At 51.4% G+C, this 15,209-nt stretch overlaps 1 protein-coding gene across 2 annotated transcripts in view; it reads left to right on the top strand.

The window, feature by feature from the left end:
* The first annotated feature begins 208 nt into the window (after positions 1-208).
* scaf8 (SR-related CTD-associated factor 8) overlaps positions 209-15,209 on the top strand; it is a 192,126-nt gene continuing 177,125 nt past the window's right edge. For both annotated transcript variants that reach the window (XM_068044814.1, XM_068044813.1), the window contains exon 1: positions 209-472. In XM_068044814.1, the coding sequence (XP_067900915.1) occupies positions 443-472 (30 nt within the window). In that variant the 5' untranslated portion in view covers positions 209-442. The remainder of the gene's footprint in view (positions 473-15,209) is intronic.

Below are 15,209 nucleotides of genomic sequence, written 5' to 3'. Positions count from 1 at the left end.
GTTGGTGTACCGAATTTTGTTCGCAGTTGCAGCCACTGACTGTCTATTGATTTTTTTTGTGGACTAAAATGTGTGGAGGGTATTTTTTTGAAGAGATTGATGTTATCTCATCCAGTGGATGAACATTAACGTGATGTGAGGTGCGGTGCTGTGGAGGTTGTGTGTTATTGCAGGCTGTGGCCGCTAGGTGTCTCTGGGTGTGTGTGAGCGCTCTCCCTCCCTGCCTCTGCAGAGACGCTGCGATTGTCCGCTCCAGATCCACTCTCTGCGCCCGCCGCCATATTGGCTCCCTCCTGCACCGCGGTAAGATGAGTGAAGCGCGGCCGTTGTTGCCGCGCCTGACTCAGTGTTGAGCCCCAAGCTCCATCGCCTCGACTTCTGCCAGCAGCGACGGCCGTCCTACCCCTTAACATCCGAAAGAAACGAGTGAAAGCGCCGAGCCATGGAGGCCGTCAAAGCCTTTAATAACGAGGTCTGTATGAGCCGTGGTGTTTGGTTGAGGGGGAGGGGAGGAGGATGGATTTCTTAGCGGCGCAGGCGGTTGGTGGCAGGGCCGCGGGAGGGTAACGGGCGGAGGGAGTGGGGCCTCGAGCAGAAGCCGGCCTCTCGAGTGAGTCGTTGCCGCGAAAAATCATCGCGATAACCGGGGCAACCAGGCCTGTAAACGGGGCCTGGAGTCATGGGCAGTGCGGTTACACCGGTGGGAAGCGCGTATCCTCGGTAACCGCCCCCAGAGGGTGTGGTGTTACTCAATGTTACGGTGAAATGTTACCGGGGGGGTGGGAAGGAAAGAGAAACCAGGCCTCGCTCCTCTCTTTCTCTAACCCCCCGGTAACGGAAATTCCGTCGAGCCCGGGGGCCTGTTATAAATAAACGGCAACCGGTCCGGGGGAGGGCGAACATTGAATGCGTTAACCAGGTTTGGGCTCTGAGTGACCTCTCCGGCAGGCGCTGATGGTGCCTCTTCCACAGGGCCTGGTCTGCGCATTTCTGTTGAGTGCGGCCCTGGGCCCTGCTCTCTAATTTCATGCCTGCCCGCCCGCCCGCGGGATGGAGTTTGCCAGTGGAATGCATTTCCTGGGCTCCTTAATTGAAGCGATGCTAATGCTGCAGAGCCGTGAAGCCAAGTTTTTGACATCCTTTATAGTGTTTTCTCGTTTCTTTGCCATTTTTATTCACTAGCTTGCAGCTGTGTTTAGAAAAACAAATCAATCAGTTTCCTTCGAGGAGGAGGAGATATACCTTTATCACCAATGGTGGCTCTTGAGTTTAATAAAGTAAAATAGTAGATAAAGTTAATGGATCTGTTAAGTTTTCTCAGTTCAATGTAAATAGAAATTATGTTAAAGGGAAGATGCAGCAGTGCTATTCTGTACATTATTTGCCAAAGTATCAGCAAAGTAAATTAAAGTTTGTGACATTTAGAAGTATTTTATGCGCACTTGAGTCACTGTTTAATGAAGTGTCATTAGGGATATTATCTAAGGGATAAAATAACTACTTTGTTGAGGATATTTCAAAAGTTCATAATAGGAAATCTAATTCTTATAAAACTTTTCCCTCCCTAAATCAAGGAAATTGCTTATCCTTTTTGCACAAGCCATGTCACTTCTGATCAACAGAATTCCACAACTAGGTCCAAGCTTGCCCATATTGGCACACTCGTGTTCTGGAAAGACACTGAGTTGCTTTCTGCTGGAGTTTGAAAAAAATGGTGGGAGTGTGCTGCGTGGATAGACAACCTTAATGAATCACTTTGATGAGAGCAAGTGAATTTTGCACTGCTGCCCAGCTAATGGCAGGGCAGCAGGCATGAGTGTTATTCAGGGATTCCTAAAAGTTACTGTAGTCGAGGGTGGGAAGTCTGTAATGATCTTGGTGATCTGTGCCAGGAACCATTGACTTGCCTTGGAGTTGCCTCACTGAGGACGATGAATAGTATTCTGTTTGATTCTACTTGCAGAGCCTCAGTTGTGGTTTCTATCCACAGAAAAGGGGATTCTCGTGAGCACAATAAAAGAAATCTCACTGATAGTGGTTCTTAAGTTGGGCCTTTGGGGGTTTGCTGAAAATCAGGAAGAACAAGCTGGATTCCACTGTCTTCAGCAATCTGTAGGAATTGTGGCTTTATTCAAGGTTGCAGATTTCACAAGTCTGTTACTGAGTTTTAGGTAAGTCTTTAGACCTAGTGCTTACTGCTGTACTCACAGACGCTGGAAACTATGGAAGAGTACGTGGCTAAGTTATGAATTTTCTGATGTGCAGTCCAGCACCCAAGTTTTTTGTACGGGTGGATAAAAGACTTCATAGCATCATTTAATCTATCACTCTCAAACCAGACATCTGTGTCTTCGGAGTGTTAAATGGCATTGTAAGGGTCGGACTTGGGGTTGGGGGGGGGGTGTGGGGCGCGGTGGTTTGGAACATTGAGGCCCTGCATGCCGAAGATGGCATAAAATTATTGGTGCTTTGCCTGTGATTTTGTGTCCATTGACATTAATGGGCAGAAAACTGGACAGAACACCTGCAATCTTATAAATACGATGGCTCGCCAGTGGCATGAGGGTTCGGAAAGTTCCCCCAGAGTGTCAGTACAGATATTTATGGAAGTATTGCAGCACTTTTTGTAGCTACTACATTGCTGGCAGACATGGGGCATGTTGCATTCTGCACACTACCTTGAGCATTGGGCAAATTAGTGGGATATGAAAGACTTGCATTTGGAGTTAGATAGCACCATTCGCACCACAGCACATCCCAAAGTGCTTTACAGCCAAGAAATACTTGTAAAGTGTAGTCACTGTTGTAATGTAGGAAATGTGGCAGCCAATTTGTGCATAGTAAGCTCTCTCGACCAGTAATTTTCCCGCACCCACAGCAGTAGGTTTACTGGGTCTTACTGCCGCAGTTAAAGCCACAGCCTGCTCTGCAGTGCTTTCCATCAGGGCCCCTTCTCCTGCACTGGTCAGATGTGCCCTGATTTATCCTACAGGTTTTCCCCATAATTTCCAGCAGTCAGCTCGAAGGTGACTTGCCTCGTTACAGTGGAAACACACAGGTCTTTGGGTCTCTCTCCTGCTCTCATTACCATCTTTTTTGGCTGGAGGAGGGCCCCCGTGTGTCCAGCTTTCCATTCTCGTCCAGGGCTGCTCAGGCTCCTATCACCCTCACCTTTTATGCTTTGCTGGGGTGACTAGGGAAGGGTTTCCCTTGGAGTAAGGGCTTGTGTACAAGGGTAAATTCATTAGCCAGAATTGTGGTCTGCATAGCTCTTGGAATCATTTGTTCCTTTATGTGGGGTTTTAATAGAAAGGGGAGGTGAGTTTTTTTAGATTTAGAGATACAGCACTGAAACAGGCCCTTCGGCCCACCAAGTCTGTGCCGACCATTAACCACCCATTTATACTAATCCTACACTAATCTCCTATTCCTACCACATCCTCACCTGTCTTTATATTCCCCTACCACCTACCTATACTAGGGGCAATTTATAATGGCCAATTTACCTATCAACCTGCAAGTCTTTTGGCTGTGGGAGGAAACCGGAGCACCCGGAGGAAACCCACGCAGACACAGGGAGAACTTGCAAACTCCACACAGGCAGTACCCAGAATTGAACCCGGGTCGCTGGAGTTGTGAGGCTGCAGTGCTAACCACTGCGCCACTGTTTTTAAAATCTTCGAGAAAGATCACCTCTCTGAAGTTTTCATATGTGGGCTGTACTTTAAGTACCCATATCGACTGATGAAAAGCAAGCTACTTAACTCTTTCAAACTTGTGGTAAGTTTGGTCAGACTGTTTTCGGAGAGTTTGGAATTTCTGGCGGTATGTTTCTAGTACTAGCTCATTTGATGAACTTTTATCTGGCAACAGTGAATAAACCTCATGGCTTTTTCTGTTAACTTGTTTTGTAGCAACACAGTCCAGCTCTCTGTCTGCCATTTCAAGCTTTTCATGGAACTTTGGAATCAATTGGGAGAGTTTTGAGCTCAGCACAGTCCTGAGCTAGGGGTAGCTTCCTCACTAGCCGGGCTTTCACTAGGCGTGCTGCTCTCTCAGTTAATTCAAGCCATTGTAGCTCTCTGTTCTCCATCTGGAAAGCTCTCTCTCTCCTCCACCCTCCCTCCCCCCCCCGTCCCTTCCCTTCTCTCCTCCCTCCCCCCCCCCCCCACGTCCCTTCCCCCCCCCCCCACGTCCCTTCCCTCCCCCCCCCCCCTCCCACGTCCCTTCCCTCTCTCTCCCCCCCCCTCTCCCCCGTCCCTTCCCTCCCCCCCCCCCCCTCCCCCTGGTCCCTCCCCCCCCCCCCCCCCCCTGGTCCCTCCCCCGTCCCTCCCTTCCCTCCCCCCCCCCCCCCCTCCCTTCCCTCCCCCCCCCCCCCTCCCTTCCCTCCCCCCCCCCCCCCCGTCCCTTCCCTCCCCCCCCCCCCCCCCGTCCCTTCCCTCCCCCCCCCCCCGTCCCTTCCCTCCCCCCCCCCCCCCCGTCCCTTCCCTCCCCCCCCCCCCCCCCCCGTCCCTTCCCTCCCCCCCCCCCCCGTCCCTTCCCTCCCCCCCCCCCCCCCCCGTCCCTTCCCTCCCCCCCCCCCCCCGTCCCTTCCCTCCCCCCCCCCCCCCCCGTCCCTTCCCTCCCCCCCCCCCCCCGTCCCTTCCCTCCCCCCCCCCCCGTCCCTTCCCTCCCCCCCCCCCCGTCCCTTCCCTCCCCCCCCGCCGTCCCTTCCCTCCCCCCCCCCCCCCCCGTCCCTTCCCTCCTCCCCCCCCCCCCGTCCCTTCCCTCTCCCCCCCCCCCCGTCCCTTCCCTCTCCCCCCCCCCGTCCCTTCCCTCTCCCCCCCCCCCGTCCCTTCCCTTCCCTCCCCCCGTCCCTTCCCTTCCCTCCCCCCGTCCCTTCCCTTCCCTCCCCCCGTCCCGTCCCTTCCCTCCCCCCGTCCCTTCCCTTCCCTCCCCCCCCGTCCCTTCCCTCTCCCCCCCCCCCCCCCCCCCCCCCTGGTCCTCCCCCCCCCCCCCCCCCCCCCCTGGTCCCTCCCCCCCCCCCCCCCCCCCGGTCCCTCCCCCCCCCCCGGTCCCTCCCCCCCCCCCCTCCCCTCCCCCCGTCCCGTCCCTCCCCCCCCCCCCGGTCCCTTCCCCCCCCCCCCGTCCCTTCCCTCCCCCCGTCCCTTCCCTCCCCCCGTCCCGTCCCTTCCCTCCCCCCGTCCCGTCCCTTCCCTCCCCCCGTCCCGTCCCTTCCCTCCCCCCGTCCCGTCCCTTCCCTCCCCCCGTCCCGTCCCTTCCCTCCCCCCGTCCCGTCCCTTCCCTCCCCCCGTCCCGTCCCTTCCCTCCCCCCGTCCCGTCCCTTCCCTCCCCCGTCCCGTCCCTTCCCTCCCCCCGTCCCGTCCCTTCCCTCCCCCCGTCCCGTCCCTTCCCTCCCCCCGTCCCGTCCCTTCCCTCCCCCCGTCCCGTCCCTTCCCTCCCCCCGTCCCGTCCCTTCCCTCCCCCCGTCCCGTCCCTTCCCTCCCCCCGTCCCGTCCCTTCCCTCCCCCCGTCCCGTCCCTTCCCTCCCCCCGTCCCGTCCCTTCCCTCCCCCCGTCCCGTCCCTTCCCTCCCCCCGTCCCGTCCCTTCCCTCCCCCCGTCCCGTCCCTTCCCTCCCCCCGTCCCGTCCCTTCCCTCCCCCCGTCCCGTCCCTTCCCTCCCCCCGTCCCGTCCCTTCCCTCCCCCCGTCCCGTCCCTTCCCTCCCCCCGTCCCGTCCCTTCCCTCCCCCCGTCCCGTCCCTTCCCTCCCCCCGTCCCGTCCCTTCCCTCCCCCCGTCCCGTCCCTTCCCTCCCCCCGTCCCGTCCCTTCCCTCCCCCCGTCCCGTCCCTTCCCTCCCCCCGTCCCGTCCCTTCCCTCCCCCCGTCCCGTCCCTTCCCTCCCCCCGTCCCGTCCCTTCCCTCCCCCGTCCCGTCCCTTCCCTCCCCCCGTCCCGTCCCTTCCCTCCCCCCGTCCCGTCCCTTCCCTCCCCCCGTCCCGTCCCTTCCCTCCCCCCGTCCCGTCCCTTCCCTCCCCCCGTCCCGTCCCTTCCCTCCCCCCGTCCCGTCCCTTCCCTCCCCCCGTCCCGTCCCTTCCCTCCCCCCGTCCCGTCCCTTCCCTCCCCCCGTCCCGTCCCTTCCCTCCCCCCGTCCCGTCCCTTCCCTCCCCCCGTCCCGTCCCTTCCCTCCCCCCGTCCCGTCCCTTCCCTCCCCCCGTCCCGTCCCTTCCCTCCCCCCGTCCCGTCCCTTCCCTCCCCCCGTCCCGTCCCTTCCCTCCCCCCGTCCCGTCCCTTCCCTCCCCCCGTCCCGTCCCTTCCCTCCCCCCGTCCCGTCCCTTCCCTCCCCCCGTCCCGTCCCTTCCCTCCCCCCGTCCCGTCCCTTCCCTCCCCCCGTCCCGTCCCTTCCCTCCCCCCGTCCCGTCCCTTCCCTCCCCCCGTCCCGTCCCTTCCCTCCCCCCGTCCCGTCCCTTCCCTCCCCCCGTCCCGTCCCTTCCCTCCCCCCGTCCCGTCCCTTCCCTCCCCCCGTCCCGTCCCTTCCCTCCCCCCGTCCCGTCCCTTCCCTCCCCCCGTCCCGTCCCTTCCCTCCCCCCGTCCCGTCCCTTCCCTCCCCCCGTCCCGTCCCTTCCCTCCCCCCGTCCCGTCCCTTCCCTCCCCCCGTCCCGTCCCTTCCCTCCCCCGTCCCGTCCCTTCCCTCCCCCCGTCCCGTCCCTTCCCTCCCCCCGTCCCGTCCCTTCCCTCCCCCGTCCCGTCCCTTCCCTCCCCCCGTCCCGTCCCTTCCCTCCCCCCGTCCCGTCCCTTCCCTCCCCCCGTCCCGTCCCTTCCCTCCCCCCGTCCCGTCCCTTCCCTCCCCCCGTCCCGTCCCTTCCCTCCCCCCGTCCCGTCCCGTCCCTTCCCTCCCCCGTCCCGTCCCTTCCCTCCCCCCGTCCCGTCCCTTCCCTCCCCCCGTCCCGTCCCTTCCCTCCCCCCGTCCCGTCCCTTCCCTCCCCCCGTCCCGTCCCTTCCCTCCCCCCGTCCCGTCCCTTCCCTCCCCCCGTCCCGTCCCTTCCCTCCCCCCGTCCCGTCCCTTCCCTCCCCCCGTCCCGTCCCTTCCCTCCCCCCGTCCCGTCCCTTCCCTCCCCCCGTCCCGTCCCTTCCCTCCCCCCGTCCCGTCCCTTCCCTCCCCCCGTCCCGTCCCTTCCCTCCCCCCGTCCCGTCCCTTCCCTCCCCCCGTCCCGTCCCTTCCCTCCCCCCGTCCCGTCCCTTCCCTCCCCCCGTCCCGTCCCTTCCCTCCCCCCGTCCCGTCCCTTCCCTCCCCCCGTCCCGTCCCTTCCCTCCCCCCGTCCCGTCCCTTCCCTCCCCCCGTCCCGTCCCTTCCCTCCCCCCGTCCCTTCCCTTCCCTCCCCCCGTCCCTTCCCTTCCCTCCCCCCGTCCCTTCCCTTCCCTCCCCCCGTCCCTTCCCTTCCCTCCCCCCGTCCCTTCCCTTCCCTCCCCCCGTCCCTTCCCTTCCCTCCCCCCGTCCCTTCCCTTCCCTCCCCCCGTCCCTTCCCTTCCCTCCCCCCGTCCCTTCCCTTCCCTCCCCCCGTCCCTTCCCTCCCCTCCCCCCGTCCCTTCCCTCCCCTCCCCTCCCCCCGTCCCTTCCCTCCCCTCCCCTCCCCCCGTCCCTTCCCTCCCCTCCCCTCCCCCCGTCCCTTCCCTCCCCTCCCCTCCCCCCGTCCCTTCCCTCCCCTCCCCTCGTCCCTTCCCTCCCCTCCCTCCCCCCGTCCCTTCCCTCCCCTCCCCTCCCCCCGTCCCTTCCCTCCCCTCCCCTCCCCCCGTCCCTTCCCTCCCCTCCCCTCCCCCCGTCCCTTCCCTCCCCTCCCCTCCCCCCGTCCCTTCCCTCCCCTCCCCTCCCCCCGTCCCTTCCCTCCCCTCCCCTCCCCCCGTCCCTTCCCTCCCCTCCCCTCCCCCCGTCCCTTCCCTCCCCTCCCCTCCCCCCGTCCCTTCCCTTCCCTCCCCTCCCCCCGTCCCCCGTCCCTTCTTTAATGTGGTGGTGAAAGAACCAATCGGGCAGGTTTTTTTGTTTTTAAACAAGAAAGAGGTAAGTTAATTATACTCAACAAGCTAAACCCAATCTAAAAATAATTTTAAAAAATGCTACACTTTCACGCACACAGTCACACGAGGATTACACACACACACACACACACACACAAATAGGCTACAAAGTGGAAAGTAGGTTTTTTGGTTGAATTAACGTCCAGAACAAATAAAAGTTTAATACACAGTCTGAGTTTGGATGATCCGGTGGTCTTCTGGCTGGTATTGTATTCTTGAAAGTCGTTGGCTAGTCAAAGTGTATTTTGTGGCTTGCCCGCTTTGCTCAGGGTCTTCTTGCAGGCAGACTGATGGGTTGCTCTCTTTCCCCCCCCGACCCTGGCTGTAGCAATCTGTAGGCTTGGAGGATCCACATTGCGGACGGTTTTCAAACTTGATGTTTTCTGGAGAGAGAGAGAGAGAAAAGGAGGCACACAGCCTTCTGCTGCTGCTCAGTTTCAGTTACTGCTCGTCTTTCTGTGCGTAACAAAATTCCCAGTTTTACACAGCCTGGGGAGACGGTTACATGGTTCTCTCAATCCCCTTTGCTTTTAATGAGGTCCAAAATCTACACCCAAAGCCCCTCTCAAGTGGTATTGTCATTGTTTACCCCCTGGAGGGATGTCTCCATTCATGAATGCCTCAAGATGACTTTGAATGTCCTGCTGACGAGGGTGATCTGGATAATCTCAGTTAGCCAAAGCATTGTCCTGGCAGGGCTTCTTGTTAGACTTATGTCTCCGATTCGATCTTCTGGTATTTCAGATGCAAATTGCAGTGGCCATCTTGGTTGTCAGTTTTGTAAAAGTTAATTGTAGGATTTTTTCATTAAAAGATTAATGTAAGTTTCCAACCAATGAATGAAAATTCCTCATTTGGCGTATTGTGTTTTCTTGACGTATGACTCAGTCCTTTGCAGACAGCTAGAGTTGGGCTTTCTGTGCTGAAGAAAGCACTTTGTATTTGTGCAAATTCGCACACAAGTTTACAGTGTAATGATATGGCTGGTTATTTAATTTGGAAATTTGTCTTGGACTACACATTTTGGAGCAGCATGCCACATCTGCCCCATTGACATTGCAGCTAATTGAATCCACAACCTTCTGGTGCGGAGGTGAGAGTGTTGTCGGCTGAGCCACAGCTGACATGTATTAAAGCTTGACCTGAAACTTGTTTGTTTCTGCAGGAAAGGAAATTTCAGTGTTTGTTTCTTAAGTTGGTCTGACAATTTAATTTCACTTACCACATGAACTGAAACTGGATGGCATTTTAAATAAACTGATCACATTCTGTATGAATGAAATCTGGCCAGGTGCTGTGGTATTGTAGAGGAAGCCAGAAAGATTAATCAGAAGCATAATGTGATGTTTTCTAAATACTCAGTGGGAATGTCCAATTCTAACTTTCACCCTGTGAACTTTGGATCACAGAATATTAAAGCGTTAAAACAGGTCATTTGGACAATAGTGTGCCTTGGTGTTTTACTGCACATATGTATATTTGGATGATAATTTGGAAAATTAGGTCCATAAATGTCTATAGTTATTCAAACTAGAAAATTGAAGGTGCTTTGTGCCTTGCCTCGATCAAGGTGAGTAACTTGCTCTTGTACTACTCCATACTGACATCTGGGATGTGCATGAGATTGGTTTTCGGAAGCTTTGGCTTTGATTTTTTTTTCCGTTTTCACAGGAATCGACTTGCGAATGTTGTTTGTCTTGAGACTGGGAACATAGAAACTGGGCAGGTCATTCAGCTTTCAAGCCTGCTCTGCTGTATCTTAACTCCACATGCTTGTCGTGGTATCCTTGCATAATAAAAATCGATCAATATTCTGAAAATTTCAAATGACCTAGCCTCAACAACTTTTTTGGAGGGGAGTATTCCAGATTTCCGCTATCTGTCTGAAGAAGTGCTTTCTGACATCATTCCTGAACAGCCTAGTTCTAATTTTAAGATTATGCCCTTTTTCTGAACTCCTCTACCAAAGGCAGTAGTTTCTCTGTTCTCCGTAATGAACTTTTTTGATGATCAAAAGCATCGCAATTAGATCACCCCTTAATCTTCTATATTGAAGGGAATACAGGTTTATGCAACCTCTTTGTAATTTTAAGCGTTTTAGCCCCGATGTTATTCTGTTGAACCTGTGTTGTACCCTCTCCAAGGCCAATATAAACTTTGAGGTGTGGTGCCTAAAACTGAAGGCTGTACTCCAGATGAGGTCTAACCAGAGCTCTGTATAGTTGTAATAAAGTTTCTACTCCTTTATATTCAAGACCTCTTGAGATAAAGACCGATGTTGCGTTATTTTTTAAATTTTGTTTTTAGCTAACTACCAGCTTTTACTGATTTCTGTACTTGGATCCTAAATCTCTTTGCTCGTCCTAGCTTCTTGTATAAGGCTGTACTCCAGATGAGGTCTAACCAGAGCTCTGTATAGTTGTAATAAAGTTTCTACTCCTTTATATTCAAGACCTCTTGAGATAAAGACCGATGTTGCGTTATTTTTTAAATTTTGTTTTTAGCTAACTACCAGCTTTTACTGATTTCTGTACTTGGATCCTAAATCTCTTTGCTCGTCCTAGCTTCTTGTATTTAGAAAATACTCTAATCTATCTTCCTTGGGTCCAGAGTGGATGACCTCACACTTTCCTACATTGAACATCATCTACCAATGGTTTGCCCACTCTTAATTTATCAATGTCTCTTTGCATCTTTCAAATCCCATTTGTACCATCTGCAGCGCACCTAGCTTAGTGTTGTCTGCAGACTTGGATATATTCCTTTAGCCAAGTCATTTATAAATATAATGAAAAGCTGAGACCCTGGGACAGATCCTTTGGGGACACCACTAGTCCCATTCTGCCAATTTGAATATATACCTATTATCCCTATTCTCTGCCTTCTATCTCTTAACCAATTCCCTACCCAAGCCAGTAGGATGCCTTCTGTTCCACATGCTCTCATTTTTATTACCAGTCTCATGTGGAACCTTTTCACATGCTTTCTGGAGGTCCATATAAATAAAATCCATAGACACTCCCTATCTATCACATCTATGACCTCAAAAATTCAACTAGGTTTGATAGACATGTTAACCTTTACAAATCCATGCTGGCTCTCTCTAATCAGTTCATATTTGTTCAAATGCTCAGTCGCTCTGCCCCTAATAATATATTCTAATAACTTCCCACAATGGACATTAGACTAATAGGCCTATAGTTTCCTAGTTTATTTCTCCTATCAACTGGAGCGAATTTGGCAATCTAATCCAAGGGAGTAATTTTTGAATCGAGAGATAATTTCCTCACCTATTTCATTTAAAATCATGGGGTGGAAACTATTGTGTCCTGGAGATTTGTCTATCTTTAATCTCATTTGTTTCTCCATTGCGTTATTTTAAAACTTGTATTTAATTGAGTTAGTTCCTTCCATGGATTTATTTTTAGTTTTCCTTGTATCTCTGGTAGTTTATCCTTACCATCTATTGCGAAGACTGATACAAAGGCACTATTTAGTAAGTCTGCCATTTTCTGATTTCCAATTACAATATCACCTGCGCCCTTCATTAATGGGGCCACATTGCCCTTAGTTAACCTCTATCTTTTAATACATTTATAAAAATCTTTAGTGTTCTTGATATACTTTACGAGCTTTTCTTGTATTCCTTTCTTGCTGCTCTTGCTACTTGCTTAGCCTCCCTTTGCTGTCTTTATTTCTCCTGGTCAGTGGGATCTCTACTACTGTTTGCTTTCATAAAAGCTCTTTTAATTTTATATCATCTTTCACTTCCCTCATTGACCAAGGTTGTTTAATTACACAGGTAGAACGCTTGCCATTTAGGGGTATGTGCTTTGGGTCCACAGCACATAAACAGGCTATTTGGCCTAACTGGCATTTATGGTGCTCATGAGGCTTTTTCCACCCCTTTTCATCTAACCCCATCACCATATACTTCTATTCCTTTCTCCTTCAAATGCTTATCTGGCTTCTGCTTAAATGCATCCATGCTAGTTGCGTCAATTGCACCTTGTGGTAGAGAATTTCACATTTCTGTCATCTTTGTGTAAAGTTTCTCCTGCATTTCCTATTGGATTTATTCGTGACTATCATATTTATGACCTCTAGTTTTGGATTCTCTCAAGTTATAGAGTCATACAGCACAGAAACAGGCCCTTCGGCCCACCGTGTCCGCGCCGGCCATCAAGCCTCTATTCTAATCCCATTTTCCAGCACTTGGCCTGTAGTCTTGTATGCTATGGCGTTTCAAGTGCTCATCTAAATACTTCTTAAATGTTGTGAAGGTTCCTGCTTCTACCACCCCTTCAGGCAGTGTGTTCCAGATTCCAGCTACCCTCTGGGTGAATTTTCTTTCCTCGAATACCCTCTAAATCTCCTGCCCCTTACCTTAATTCTATGCTCCCTGGTTATTGACACCTGCGCTAAGGGAAAAAGTTTCTTCCTATCTATGTATGCCCCTCATAATTTAGTATACCTCAATCAGGTCCCCCCTAAGCCTTCTCTGCTCTAAGGAAAACGACGTCAGCCGATCCAGTCTCTCTTCATAGCTGAAATATGGAAACATTTTCTCTAAGTCTACCCTATCAAACCTTTTCATGATCTTGAAGACCTTTACCGAGCTACCCCTCAGCTTTAGCTTTTCTCAAGAAAAGAGCCCCAACCCGTTTAGCTTTTCCTGATAAGTATATCCTCTCGTCTCTGCTCTGATCCGTATAAATCTTATTTGCATCTTCTCCAGTGCCCCTCTATCTTTTTTATAATATGGAGACCAGAACTGTTCACTGCTCAAGTGTAGTCGAACAAAGAATCTATATAAGTTTAACATAACTTTTCTGCTTGTCCATTCTATCCTTCTAGACATGCACATCAGTGCTTGGGTTGCTTTTTTTTGGGAATGACCTTATTAACCTGCGTCAGTGATTTGTGAGTGTATACCCCTTTGCTCCACTACCCATTTAGACTCTTATCCAAGCTGTATCTGGCCTCTTAATTCTTCCTACCAGAATGTACCACCTCACACCTTTTATATTGAAATTAATTTGCCAGTTACATGCCCATTCTTGAAGTTTATTAATGTCATCTTATACTTTGTCGCATTCTTTCTTTTGTGTTAACTATAATCCCAATTTGGTGTCACCTGCAAATCTTGAAAATGTACTTCCAATTTCCCAGCCCACATATTTATTGTAAATTATGAGCAACAGTGGTCTCAGTGCTGATCCCAGTAGAACACTACTTTCCCACCTTTTGCCAGTCTGAGAAGCTACCCTTAACTCCTCCTGTTTTGTAGTCCGATTGTTATCTGATCTGCTACTTGTCCCTTGGCTCCACATGTTCTGACCTTAGTCATGAGTCTATGATATATCTACTATGACCTTATCGAATGTCCTTTGAAAATCCAGATATGTCGCAGCTACTTTGTTACCCTTGTCTACTCTTTGTTACTCCACGAATTCAATAAGGTTGCTGAAGGGTAGCTTTACCTTTTGAAAACCATGTTGACTACTCTCTCTATTTTTGGTTTCTAGATGTTATTCAATGACATCTTTGAGTAAAGATTCTGTTATTGTTCCTAGCACCAGTTTTAAGCTATAGGCCTATAGTTCCATGTACTTGTTCCCTTTGTTCCACTTACCTTTTTAACTATAGGGATCACATTAGCTGTCCATTAGTCCACTGAGAATTCTCTTTTCTCATTCTCCAACTTATAAAATGCGTGGTCCAGGTCTTGTATTCTACCAAATGCTTTTTTTGAGCCTCCCACTGGTGATCTGTAGCTTTAACAGTTAATACTAGTTCTGCCCAGTTTACTGTGGTGAATTGCTGCCCCATCGCTCCATAGTCAGCCTTATTTAAATCTAAAACCTTGTTTTGTGACTTGCCCTTCTCACAAATCCAACATCAAATTCCATCATATTATGGCCACTGTTGGCTAGGTGTTTCCTCACCTCTAGATTATTGACTAATTCTGGTTCATTATTCATCACTAAATCTAGTGATGAAAACTGTCCCAAATACACTCATGAAATTCACTGCCTTTGGGACTCGAGCTGTTTACTTCCCCCAGTCTATGATTTTGCAGCAAGCTTCTCTGATCTCTGTGTTTATGTATCCACTTCTTTATCACTGCTAACTGATGGTCTACAAACAACTCCCAACAAAGTTTTGCATCCTTTTCTGTTTGTCAGTTCTACCCAGAGTTTCTATTGCCTTCTCACCCTTCCTGCCAATCCTCTCTTTCTAATGTTGTAATAAGTGTCCCATGCCAATATTGTTGCTACTCAATTTTCAGTTTCCCTGTCCTTCCTGAGGAAATCATAGTGCAGTCGGTTTTGTGGCATTCAGAGATAGCACCTTAATGTGTTACAGGTTCATTTTTTAGTCATTTCAAATTGAATTGATTGTAATGTTTATTTAGTGATCATTATTCAATTTTTGTGGCGCTTATTGCTTGACAGAAACATGTTTGCAGTCAGACAGAAAAGTGCTACTTGATGTATGATCTGAATTTAAACTTATGGAATCCTGCTATGTAAATGAGAGCATTTATGAAAGTGTAATCATTACTGTGTTTCAAAGTAACTAATGCCAAAAAAGGAAAAAAAAACTTGCATTTGTATAGCACTGAAGCACCTCAGGCACTTTGAAATACAGTGATCATTTATTTAGGCAAGTGCGACAACCATTTTGCATGATTCCACACATGATAAGTAATCAGTCAATTTGTATTTAGTAGTGGTGGTTGTGAATGGAATTCTGGCTAGGGCAAAAGAACTATTCTCTGAATAGTACCATAGGATCTTTAAATGGCCACTGTGACAGATGGGGTTTCGATTTCACGTCTAATCTGAAGGATGGAGACTTTGACAATGCAGCTCTCCTGCATCTCTACACGAATGTTAACCTAGATTTATGCACTCGTGCTCTGGAGTATTAGAATTAGAATTAGAACATTACAGCGCAGTACAGGCCCTTCGGCCCTCGATGTTGCGCCGACCTGTGAAACCATCTGACCTACACTATTCCATTTTCATCCATATGTCTATCCAATGACCACTTAAATGCCCTTAAAGTTGGCGAATCTACTACTGCTGCAGGCAGGGCATTCCACGCCCTTACTACTCTCTGAGTAAAGAAACTACCTCTGACATCTGTCCTAT

This window comes from Heterodontus francisci, chromosome 13 (assembly GCF_036365525.1).
Source record: "Heterodontus francisci isolate sHetFra1 chromosome 13, sHetFra1.hap1, whole genome shotgun sequence".
NCBI lineage: Eukaryota > Metazoa > Chordata > Chondrichthyes > Heterodontiformes > Heterodontidae > Heterodontus > Heterodontus francisci.
Note: the sequence above shows the minus strand (reverse complement) of the source record. Positions and strands in the feature narration are given on the sequence as shown.